This window comes from Lissotriton vulgaris, chromosome 3_1 (assembly GCF_964263255.1).
Source record: "Lissotriton vulgaris chromosome 3_1, aLisVul1.2, whole genome shotgun sequence".
NCBI lineage: Eukaryota > Metazoa > Chordata > Amphibia > Caudata > Salamandridae > Lissotriton > Lissotriton vulgaris.
This window is the reverse complement of record NC_141689.1, coordinates 1,529,758,282-1,529,770,516: the sequence shown is the minus strand read 5'-3', so window position 1 is coordinate 1,529,770,516 and position 12,235 is coordinate 1,529,758,282. Positions and strand designations below refer to the sequence as shown.

General features: G+C 45.5%; 1 protein-coding gene across 1 annotated transcript in view; it reads right to left on the bottom strand.

The window, feature by feature from the left end:
- Positions 1 to 2,377: 2,377 nt before the first annotated feature.
- Positions 2,378 to 12,235, bottom strand: part of LOC147728137 (uncharacterized) — a 36,791-nt gene continuing 26,933 nt past the window's right edge. Inside the window, exon 3 of the mRNA XM_086963736.1 lies at positions 2,378 to 2,437. Coding sequence (XP_086819862.1) covers positions 2,378 to 2,437 — 60 coding nt within the window. The remainder of the gene's footprint in view (positions 2,438 to 12,235) is intronic.

Here is a 12,235-nt window from a genome sequence, read left to right as displayed (position 1 = left end):
CCTCTTGGATGCCAGCAAATTAGTGCAGATGAAGACCCCTCATTAAAGTCTCTCCCATGCCCCTGTCCTCAATTCACTTTGTTCAGTGCTTTCTCACAGGGCAGCACCAAGCGGGTACGGGCTGCCCTAGGTCTCCACTGAAGGTCCAGGTACTAGGATTAGCAATGGCACAGTAGAGAAGCAACAGGCTGGAATTAGTGGTCTGGACATCAAATTCAGGCCTTCCTGGATCCCACTACTGTTAATGAGGCTCTTTGACTTGCCTCTCGGCCTTTGTGTTCTCAGTAAAATCACAGGGACACCATGGGCACAATTCTATTAGCCAGTCAGATTTAAACATGAAAATGCCAGGAATTTATGAGTCCAATGTATTTTCAACCATTCAAGCTCACAAATCCTTCTGCTCAAGTGTAATATCACCTTGCAGTGGTGTATCAGTGTGCAGGAGTAAATCCCACTGACGAAATGGTGACGCGGCGTTCCACCACAGCTTTCCACTTTAAAGACGCTGTAGATATGCTCTCAGTTATGCTGTCAGTTAGGTAGCACACAGCAGCGTGTCTCAGTACACTTCAGAGCTGCAATGCGGCCTCCAAACTTCAGAGCAGCACCCTCAAGTGATTCAAGCCTTGGGCCCTGGGCCCGAGCTGTCGCGCTCCGCCGTTCTCGCAAGGCCCCGGGATGTTCTCTCCCAATATTCCTGTGCCGACATGCTGGCCTCGCCTTGCCAAGTCCAGCGCATGCACTACTTGTGAGATACATGCCCCAATGTTGTATGGACTTTAAGAAGCAGTGTTAGTTTTGAGGTTCTTCAAGGATGTTGGTCTCACTTTAAGGGGCAGTATTACTTTTGAGGTACATGCACGAATGCTGTATGTACATTAAGGAGCAGTATTAGTTTTGAGGACTATGCACAAATGTTGTATGAACTTTAAGGAGCAGTATTAGTTTTGAAAGCCATGCACGTTATACCAGCTGAACTGTATTGGGCATGGACAAGTTAGGTGTTTGCACACAGGCGCTGGCTAGACTACGGGACTGGCACAGTTTTGGAGTTCTTAGACAAAGTTGTATTGGATTAATCGGAGCGCACTAGTTATGCAGTACATTCACAAAGTCTTGTATTGTCTACATAGTGCCAAGAACAGGTTTGAAGTGTTGAATGTAGTTTACCATAGCTTAATTGAGATGAAGACAGTTGTAACTATTTCAGGCTTATAAAGATGTGCTCCATGCACCTAGGAATTGAGGGTAACAAATAGGTGATCAGATTTCTGTCAGTTGAACTGGCTAAATGGCAGGACAGTCCGAAACAAGTTTATATCCTGGAAGTCAAAGTGCATAAGGTACATGAGGTGCATAACTTCTCATAGTCTAATGACTACTTTAGTGGGCATTGACAGTTTGATGGTTTCTGCCTCTTCAGGGACAATGGACCTTCAACTATCTCTCTGTTGGGACCTCTGCATGATGAAGGTCCCCTTAATCTTAAAGCATCTTTGGGTTTACAATTCCCAAAAAGTGTCAATCAGGTGCATGCCAAGCCAAAGCCTGTTGAAGCATTGTCAAGTCTTTATCAAAAGAAGAAGATGTTATATCTGTATTTAGTAAGCGATGGGTAAATGTAGTTGTAGAAACTGATGAACCTGGGTCACTTTTGGTGAAAACCCAATGATGGATCCACCCGCATATTGATTATGGTTGAGCATACAGACAAGTCCGCTATATTTTTCAAAATGGGTCTAGCAAACTGGGAGTGTAATTACTGACAAACATCAGGAAGATGATAAACAGCATCAGGGTCTCTATCTGACGACTCATCATGGAGTCTTATAAACACACAAGAAATGGGACCATTACAGCTCTACCAACGAAGCTGGGTAGTGACAAACCGCAAGATGAATAATCACTATCCCCCACTAGTATCCACAAAGAGTGCCACAGAAGCTCGCCTCAAAACTTGGAAAACTCTGAGTGGCCCGATGCAAATTTACTTGGTCTGGTTCCCAATATAACTGTGCATGCTCAAAACTTTTCTACATGAAAATAAGAAGGATTGGAGAGATTTAGCTTCTATGATCATGGTTTATGAGAGTAATTTAAAGAATAAAAGCTAGACCTTACAGCCACATATTACAGTAGGTCCACATTATATACTAACAGAGGCAATTTGCTGCATTTATTTGGAAGGGTTCAATAAGATTGCCTCCTGAGATATATAGTCTATAGAAATTACTGGCATGTCCCGAAATTTTTGGATGGGAGCCAACTGGTAATGCTTGGGTGACTAAGATGCCCTGCAAATCACTTTGGGCCCAAAGGGAAAAACTGAGCAATATGGAATTAATGTGGAAAAGTTAGAATTAAGGAAGTATCTCTACTTGTTAAGTTCCATTTGTGCACCTTCTAGTGCATTACGGTAGTAAGCAAACAAAACCTGAGCAACACATCAAAGAATAATGGTGGTATGCACACTTTTCATCATTGCAGTATGCTCCAAGCATCCCATTTGGGATAGGTTTCTACCTCACAGTTATACCAACAGAGCAGATGCTGATTGATTTGTTCATTGAATGCAGGCTGCCAATAAATAAAAATAAGGGAAAAAGCCCCTGGGCGATCTGTCCAGATCAGATCCCATCCATGGGACAAATGTATTACCTTTCTGATCATTGCTATATTAAGCACCCCTACCTGAAATCTGGCAGGGGATAGACATAGTACCCCTACACAAGATAGGTGATAGAAAGGATCCAGTGAACTATCGCCCGCTATGCCTTTCAGACAACTTGTAAAACTTCTTGCATGTGCTTTACTACCAGAATAGAAAAATGGCCCAATGAAAAGCACATTTTATCCAATTGCCAGATTGCCTTTAAGAAAAAATACAGTACGATCAACTAGGAGTTTAGGTTTTATGTTCTACTGAAAATATATGTTTTTGCTTATGATGGAACCACTTTATGTGGTATTTGATGACTTAGGGTATACTTTTGGTAATGTCCCTTCCACAGCCTATGGAGCCCATTGCACACCAGTGTATCTTCAGGCCTCTGACATATTTTGGTCACGCTCCACAATGGAAATTTTTCTACTGTACAATGAGGCCCTATAGGGGAAACAACTAAATAATTTCATGTTAATAAAGCCGTTCATCATAGCTGTTCTTTGGCTCCTATGTTATATACTGTTTAGATAAATGAGGCGGTAGAGGCTATGGAAGCATGGGGGAATGATGCACATAAATGAGGGAGTTCATAATTGCAACACTTCTGTTCGCCGTTAATACCCTAGACTCCTAGTGGTTTCTAGAACCTTTTTGATAAATCTGCTGAGATTTATAAGATCAAGTTTTTGGCCGATGACACTTCCAAAAAAAAGAAAAGGTTTATGATGTTTCAGCCACATAAATGAGTCAAAAATAATTTCAGTTTACCTTAATCAACTCTTGAGCAGCAGGGGCAGCCTTAGGCATGAGCAAGCTGAACACCTGCACAGGGCCACCAAACCCCAGGGGCCACCACGCCAATATATATCCTTATTATAATAATCCTCTGAGGATGGATACATATTTGCGTGGTGGCCCCTGGCAGGGATTTGACAGCCTCTGGCTCTGTTCCAGTTCCAAACACCCTGACCACCCCTCCCCCTCTTCACTGGCCTCCGTGCTCTGCCCTGCCCGGACCCCCTCTTCCGGGGCGCCCTACCTACGCTCCCTGCCCAGGGCCGCCATGAGCCTAGAGCCGCCTCTGTGAGCAGGTGCGTGAATTCACATATTTAGCCATATCTGAACCTCATGATGTAAAATGGAAGAACCGTTCAACAAAGTCCAGGAGCCTTCTTCCACAGAGAACAGAAGCAACTATATAATTTGCATGGGAGAGGGGTGTATGCCTGACTTCTCTGGCGCTGGTGGTCTACCACCACACTGTATGGAACAGAGTTATCGGGGCACTTGAACGATATCAGATTTACTAAGCTGCAAAAAGGGCTTCTTGAAACATTTCTTGGGCATTCCCTCTAGCACGCCCAGTCATGAGATCTTAGGGTAATCGACAATTCATAGTTGGCCAACTTAAGACCTGTCTAATGTGAGTCTGAGTGTGGGGGGACACATTATAAGGAGGCATTACAAGATGTCTTTGGTTTCTCACAAGTCATTAATTGGGTTAGTTAGTACTTGTTTGTGACCTATTAGGACAGGTAGACATGTCCGATCTTCAGCTCTCTCATGCGTCAATTACCACAGGACTGGCATAGGAAATAACATTTGTATATAAACCTGGCTCATGGGATTGATGCTTTTAAATGCTACAAAAGGAAGTCTAACCAAGCTTTTTCCAATCTGTATGTGTGCACACAAATAAGAACCTTACCTGGATGTTGAACCAACCTCGGCCAAATTTCTGTATCTTAAGTTAAGGGGGTTACCAGCTTACCATTAACATCTTTCACCTGTGCAAAATTTGGCTGGAATTGCCTAGAGCAGTTTGAGGATCACACACATGCTGGATTTCACTGCTCCGTGTATGCTAATCTGGGAGCTAAAAGGCCTAAGCAACTGTTGAGAAACATTGGCATTTGGCAGCTGAGTCCTGCCATGGGCCCAAGTAGAACGGACACCTCGAGACCTGTCGTCTGTGCCATCTCACACTTCGTGTTGGCAGCCTGGAAACTTAGGATCAAACTGCCCCAAATTAAGTATGGCCTTTAGATATATTAATATATAATAATTATTTACTTATTTAATATTATTATGTGTGTATGAAGTTTTAATCTTTCAGTATATGTGCTTTATTGTTTTACATTTGTGTGGGCATCGTCCTGAAATAAAGTAAATTGATTTACACAGGCCCTCAGTCCGAAGAGATCGAAACGCCATCGGCCGACCAGCGCGAATATAGGCGCTCCAGACTAAATGGTTCCAGATACAATACCTGCATAATCATATTGAAGTCAATTCTCAAACAAATGTGGAACCATATTGTGTTTTTTACTCACTGTATATATTGATCACCAGTCACCTTGCGCCGCCGTCGCTGATTATTGTCACTTGTGTCTCTACCGTGCCTCTCACTCACTCGCACTGAGCACCAAGTACAATTTGGGTTATCTACAATTGTGTTACATTGCTCCTTGCAGTGCTGTAATAACTGCAAAATGATCCTGATTATTGTTTTCTTCCCTTTTTTGTACTCCTATAATAAATATGATGCCACGTGCACATATGTGAAAAACTAAAAAGAGGCTTCTTATCTCCTTGTGATAATGTTTTATACATATCTTAACTAACTGTCTCTAAATCATACCAGTTGGGATACCATATGTTACTTACATACTCAATCTGAATACAGCATGAATTTCGTATTCGGTAGATTCGGGCCCAACTCTCAGGGCATTCCAAAATGTGGAATTATAAATTTCCAGAGACTTGCCGCCATGGTTTTTTATTTGTTGATCAATTGTGTGGTGGTCAAACATGGAGTCTCTATCGGTATATCTCAAAATAGGATAGTATTGTTTAAAGCAGAACTAATGTAATGTGTAGAAGGCCATGAAGGTCAGTCTCAAGAAATGTAGTAATCGATCGATATAGAAGAGCACAGGGACATTCTCCATCTCCACGTGAGCCCTGCTTCCCTTCAAGCTTGTCCTGATTAGGAGAATTGTCTACGAGAAAACATTGGATAATAAAATTCATTCAAAACATACATCAATCACGTAAATTAGCAAAAGAAGGAAAGCACATTTTTAAGTAGTGAGATGAGGGCAGTAACAATAGTAAGTAAGCACACGGAGAACCAGCAATAAACATTCAAAATCCATTAAATCATGGTGCAAAGTTACAATTAAATAGCATATTCAACTAAATAACTCAATATGTTGTGAGCATGATTATTTGGGAACGTTTAGTACTTTTGTCAGCCTGTCAGAAATTCCAGGCTGTCAGAGGATGCTCATTGCCAGCTTTTTACTTTCCACACGTTTTGCTGTATTTTCAGTAATCTCTAAGCAAAACCCCAAAGAGAAACAATTCGATTTGGAAAATCAAAAGCTAATGTGAAAATGCGAAATAAGCTCTCAATTAGAAACTAAGCCCAAAGTAGCATACTGGTTAGGCCCTCCTTGGCGGTGCCTTTTAGTATACGTTTTTTTTTTACTTGCACCATAAAAATGCATCAAAGCAAAAATATAAATGGGTACATTTAAAAGCACAACAAGTATTATATGCAGGGATACACATTATCATTTCTACACATTTAAATGGGCTATTATTTTTTATATTTGCTTCAAGTATTTGGAGGTTGAACAAGTGTCCCCAGATACAGTTCTACCAAGGACCTTATATTTATGCCTCATTTCATTGCAACTAAAACCAGAGGTACACAGTGCTTGAACATTAAATCTACATCAGATAGCCAGCAGACTACTTTTGGGCGAATGCAGTCGTATTAAAGGCCTATGCATTAATTAAAAACCACAGGTACAAACAAACAGAGGCTGCGTGGGTGTAGTTCTGTGCAAAAGAAATATTTCAAATTCTTTACCTGCCCCAAGTGCATCCAATTTGCTTTAATAGATGCTGAGGTTTGGCAACATCTTGTGGCCACCTAATTTTTTTTTCATTTGAAGTTAAAGATATTCGACAAGCGAAACTTCGTGCAGAAAAAAAGTGTAAACTACCCTGGTTACTTGCTTATAATTAAAAACAATATGAACATTCTATTAGAAACATTCAGCAGTTTAATTTAGGGACAGAAAACTTTCCTTCTATTTCTTTGAAAAACGAAAGAGATGATATTTTGCAAGGAGCGGATCTTTCCTCAAAAGAAAGGGCACTCATGCTTTTTATTCATCATAAAAGATTTATTTTTATATCACCTAGAATGGTGCCACTTGTACCTGTACGATAGATATATAAGGGCGTACTTATGACCCACTTGTGCCAGCAGGGCGTCACTTTTTGTGACGCTCTGTTGGCGCAAACAACAAAATCATATCTTTGAGGTCATGCAAAGCCACTGTGCATGGCTTTGAATGACCTATTAGGTATGGAGTAGGGGAAGGCAGTGCAAAGTTGCCTTACTCTATTCTCGGGAGGCATCCCATGGGTGCTCCCATGCAACATACATGGATTTTGACGTTTTCCAGATTTACAAGACCATATAAACCTAGGGACATTGCAAAACTTATGCTTCCCAAGGTCAGGTATGAAGAGGAGAAATTACTTTATTTCTCCCGGTAAAGAAAGAGGAAAACGCCTCTCAAGATTGTTTTCGTGCAGGAAGGTGCCACTTTCTGCCCAGAAGTCATTAACCTGACGAGCTCGTGGATGAAGCACCTGCGCACCAGTGAGAGGTACCCAACCTGATATAATGTTTGGCAGCCTACTCAGCAAACCCCAAAATACAAGACTATATTCTCTACTGATGACGGTTAATAAACCAGAAACACTTGTCTAGAAATCAGCAGTATCTGCGCCAACCTTGGCAAAATACTCTAAAATATCGGAGCGAGCTACAAGAGACTGCATTTCCCCGAATGCCAGGGGTGAACCTTGCCTGAGAGGTCAGCAGTGTGCTCCCACATCCTGTTGTCTATTTAAAGTGCTCCTGTGAGTCATTGAGCTGACGAGCTCGTGGATGAAGCACCTACGCACCAATGAGAGGTAAAGGACCTGATATAATGTTTGGCAGCCTACTCAGCAAACCCCAAAATAAAAGACTGCATTCTCTACTGATGGCGCTTAATAAACCAGAAACATGTGTCTAGAGATCAGCACTATCTGCACCAACCTTGGCGAAATACTCGAAGATATCGGAGCGAGCTACAAGAGACTGCATTTCCCAGAATGCCAGGGGTGAACCTTGCCTGAGAGGTCAGCAGTGTGCTCCCACATCCTGTTATCTATTTAAAGTACTCATGTGAGTCCTTGAGCTGACGCGCTCGTGGATGAAGCACTTGCGTGCCAGTGAGAGGTACCCGACCTGATATAATGTTTGGCAGCCTACTCAGCAAACCCCAAAATCCAAGACTGTATTCTCTACTGATGACAGTTAATAAACCAAAAACACGTGTCTAGAGATCAGCACTATCTGCGCCCACCTTGGCGAAATACTCGAAAATATCGGAGCGAGCTATAAAAGACTGCATTTCACATAATGCTGGGACGAGCCTTGCATGAGAGATCAGCGGTGTGCTCCCACATCCTGTTGTCTATTTACAGTACTCCAGTGAGTCATTGAGCTGACGAGCTCGTGGATGAAGCACCTGCACGCCAGTGAGAGGTACCGGACCTGATATAATGTTTGGCAGCCTACTCAGCAAACCCCAAAATACAAGACTGTATTCTCTACTGATGACGGTTAATAAACCAGAAACGCATGTCTAGAGATCAGCACCATCAGCGCCAACCCTGGCGAAATACTAAAAAATATCGGAGCGAGCTACAAGAGATTGCATTTCCCAGAATGCCAGGGGTGAACCTTGCCTGAGAGGTCAGCGGTGTGCTCCCACATCCTGTTGTCTGCACAAAAAGAATCCTGCCAACAACACAGCCACCTTTGCACCATGGTGTAAGGGTGCCTACGCTGGTACTAATCTCCTGAAATGGCGCCAGCGCTAGGAGAAAGGACTGGAATGCACCTTATTAGATAAAGACGGTGCATTCCTGCCCTTTCACGTTGACGTAGGGCAGTGCCGCAGGGGACGTGCTGCACAGCCCTATGGTAAATCCCATAAATGAGGCCCTAGATGTGCTTTTATTTAATTAGAATTGTAGAACTTGTCATACGTTAAATTAATAACTTCAAGTAGCTCAGTATAAACAATAGAAATAACAAGCATGCTCAGCAGAGGTGTCTTATGATAAGCAAACCAGCGGCAGTCACCACCAAACCATATCTACTCGCAACTCAAATGAAACGTCCTCTGAATGTTGTGGGGAAGTCAAAGAACTTCTCCATACCAACATTTAAGTGAACTAAAAAGTTTGTTGTTTCCTAATAACAGAATTATGGGGGCTGTTTGTTACAAAATAGGAAACCTGTTTTAAAAAACTTGATTCTGTAAATGAAATGGCCTATCAGTATTTCACAGTGATACATACCATCTCACAGTAGGGCCTATAGAGGCCTTCAGAGATTGTAAACTTTTATGCCAAGGATGTTTAACTAACCCAACACCACCACCCTGCTGGACAACCTCGCAAACCTCGGACTCAAGCAGCTGGTGACCACCCCCACCCACTACGCCGGACACACACTCGACCCAGTCTTCTCATCAAGCAAGGACATCGCCTTCAGCCACGCCACCGGACTCCACTGGACGGACCACAGCTGCGTCCACTTCAGCTTCAAAAGGACCACGATCCACCACCAACAGCAACAGGTTGCACGCAGAAGCTGGAACAAGATCACAGCCGACCAGCTCGCGACTTCCCTGAGCAAGAACCCACCCACCAACGCAATGAACCCCAGCCAAGCGGCCACCAACCTCACGAAGTGGATCAGCGACTGCGCAGACGACCTCGCCCCCCTGAGGACCCCGCCTAACAGACCCGGCAGCAAGAAAGCCCCATGGTTCACCGACGAACTCAAGAGCTCCAAGAAGAACTGCCGAGCCCTCGAGAGAACCTGGCGCAGAGACCCAACACCTGACAACATGACTGCCCTCAAGCTCGCCACATGAAAACACCACCAACTCATCCACGCAACCAAGAAAACTGCATTCAAGGAACGACTGGACAACAACGCACACAACAGCAAGGAACTCTTCAACATCGTCAGAGAGCTCTCCAACCCCAACGCCGGAAACAACGACATCACCCCTTCGCAAGACCTCTGCAACTCCCTCGCCTCCTACTTCCACAACAAGATCGCGGACATACACAACAGCTTCAGCACTGAACCGACGCACGCCACGACCGAACTACCGCCCCCCACCACCACCCTCCGTGCCTGGACCCCGATCAGCACCGAAGACACCGGCCGCACGATGAACTCCATCCACTCCGGATCTCCGACCGACCCCTGCCCTCACCACGTCTTCAACAAGGCCGACGCTGTCATCGCACCCCACCTGCGGGACATCATCAACACCTCCTTCGACACCGCGACCTTCCCGGAGAGCTGGAAGCACGCCGAACTCAACGCTCTACTAAAGAAGCCATCAGCCGACCCCACCGACCTCAAGAACTACCGCCCCATCTCGCTGCTCCCGTTCCCTGCAAAAGTCATCGAGAAGACCGTCAACAAGCAGCTGGCCGCCTTCCTCGAGACGAACGGATCCCTCGACCTCTCGCAGTCTGGCTTCCGAGCCAATCACAGCACCGAGACCGCCCTGATCGCAGCCACCGATGACATCCGAGCACTGCTTGACAACGGAGAAACAGCGGCCCTCATCCTCCTAGACCTCTCCGCGGCCTTCGACACTGTCTGCCACCGTACACTAGTGCAGCGACTCAGCAACGTCGGAATCCAGGAGAAGGCACTGGAATGGATCATCTCCTTCCTCGCCGGAAGGACACAGAGAGTCCGCCTCCCCCTGTTCAGATCTGAAGCCACCGAAGTCATCTGCCGCGTTCCTCAAGGGTCCTCGCTCAGTCCAACCCTCTTCAACGTCTACATGAGCACCCTCGCAGACATCGCACGCCAGCACAACCTCAACATCATCTCCTACGCCGACGACACCCAGCTGATCCTCTCCCTCACCAACGACCCCGCCACCGCCAGAGCCAACCTTCACGAAGGGATGAAAGAGGTAGCCGAATGGATGAAGAACAGTCGCCTGAAACTGAACTCGGACAAGACGGAATTCCTCATCCTGGGATCCTCACCCTCCGCCTGGGACGACTCCTGGTGGCCCCCCGCCCTAGGCAGCGCACCCCAACCAACAGACCACGCACGCAACCTGGGCTTCATCCTGGACTCCTCCCTCTCCATGACCAGACAAGTCAACGCCGTCTCCTCGTCGTGCTTCAACATCCTGCGCATGCTACGTAAGATCTTCCGGTGGATCCCCACCGAGACCAGGAAGACGGTCACCCAGGCCCTCGTCACCAGCCGTCTGGACTACGGCAACTCCCTCTACGCCGGAACCACAGCCAAACTCCAGAAGAGACTCCAGCGGATCCAGAACGCCTCAGCACGACTCATCCTGGACATCCCCCGTCGCAGCCACATCTCCGGACACCTGAGAGACCTGCACTGGCTCCCGGTCAACAAGAGAATCACCTTCCGTCTCCTCACCCACGCACACAAAGCCCTACACAACCAAGGCGCAGGATACCTCAACAGCCGCCTCAACTTCTACGCTCCCAAACGCCAGCTTCGATCGACCGGCCATGCCCTCGCCACCGTCCCCCGCATCTGAAGAGCCACCACAGGGGGACGGTCCTTCTTCTACCTCGCCGCCAAGACATGGAACTCCCTCCCGACTCACCTCCGCCTGACCCAGGACCACCTCGCCTTCAGGAAACAACTCAAGACCTGGCTGTTCGAGCAGTAGCGGACCCCCCTCCCCTAGCGCCTTGAGACCCTCTGGGTGAGTAGTGCGCTATATAAATGCCTTGATTGATTGATTGATTGATTGATTTTATATGTCAGGAGCCCTAATTTAAATACATAAAATGAGTACTTGAAAAGGAAGCTAGTTCAAGTACTCAAAAAAGTTTCCAAGATCCATGCGTGAGTAACTCACCCAGTCCTGGTTTTTGCTTTGCATTCTGGGACTCGAAATGCTATTTCCCCCATAGTAAAATCAGGATTAAAAGTCTGAGAATGCAAAAAAAAATAAACTGGACTGGATAAGATACTAACGGGTGGTCCTTGGAAATTAGAGAACTCTGCTAATGCCAAGAGGTAACAAACAGGCACATAATCTTATTTTTGGAGCCCTAATAAATGGTCAAGCAGCTGATTGGAATGCAGGTGTACAATTTTACAAAGATATCAACAACAGGGTGTTGTTACCTATTTCAACAAACTTAGGCAACAAAAGTGAATCAGCAACACCTACCTTTCCTCCATTTCTCCTGAGCCTCTAAAGACTCAGGTGTGGGTTAAGGAGCTTCTATAAAGAGCCATCAGTAACTACTTTCCCCAGCTCTAAGGAGACATTAGGAATGCAATGGAAGGCAGTTGAACTCCCTGTAATATCACTAAAGTTGACAACCAAACTGATTGTATAATTCTGTGATGTCACAGCGGCACATGCCAGCTGCCAGTTAGACTTG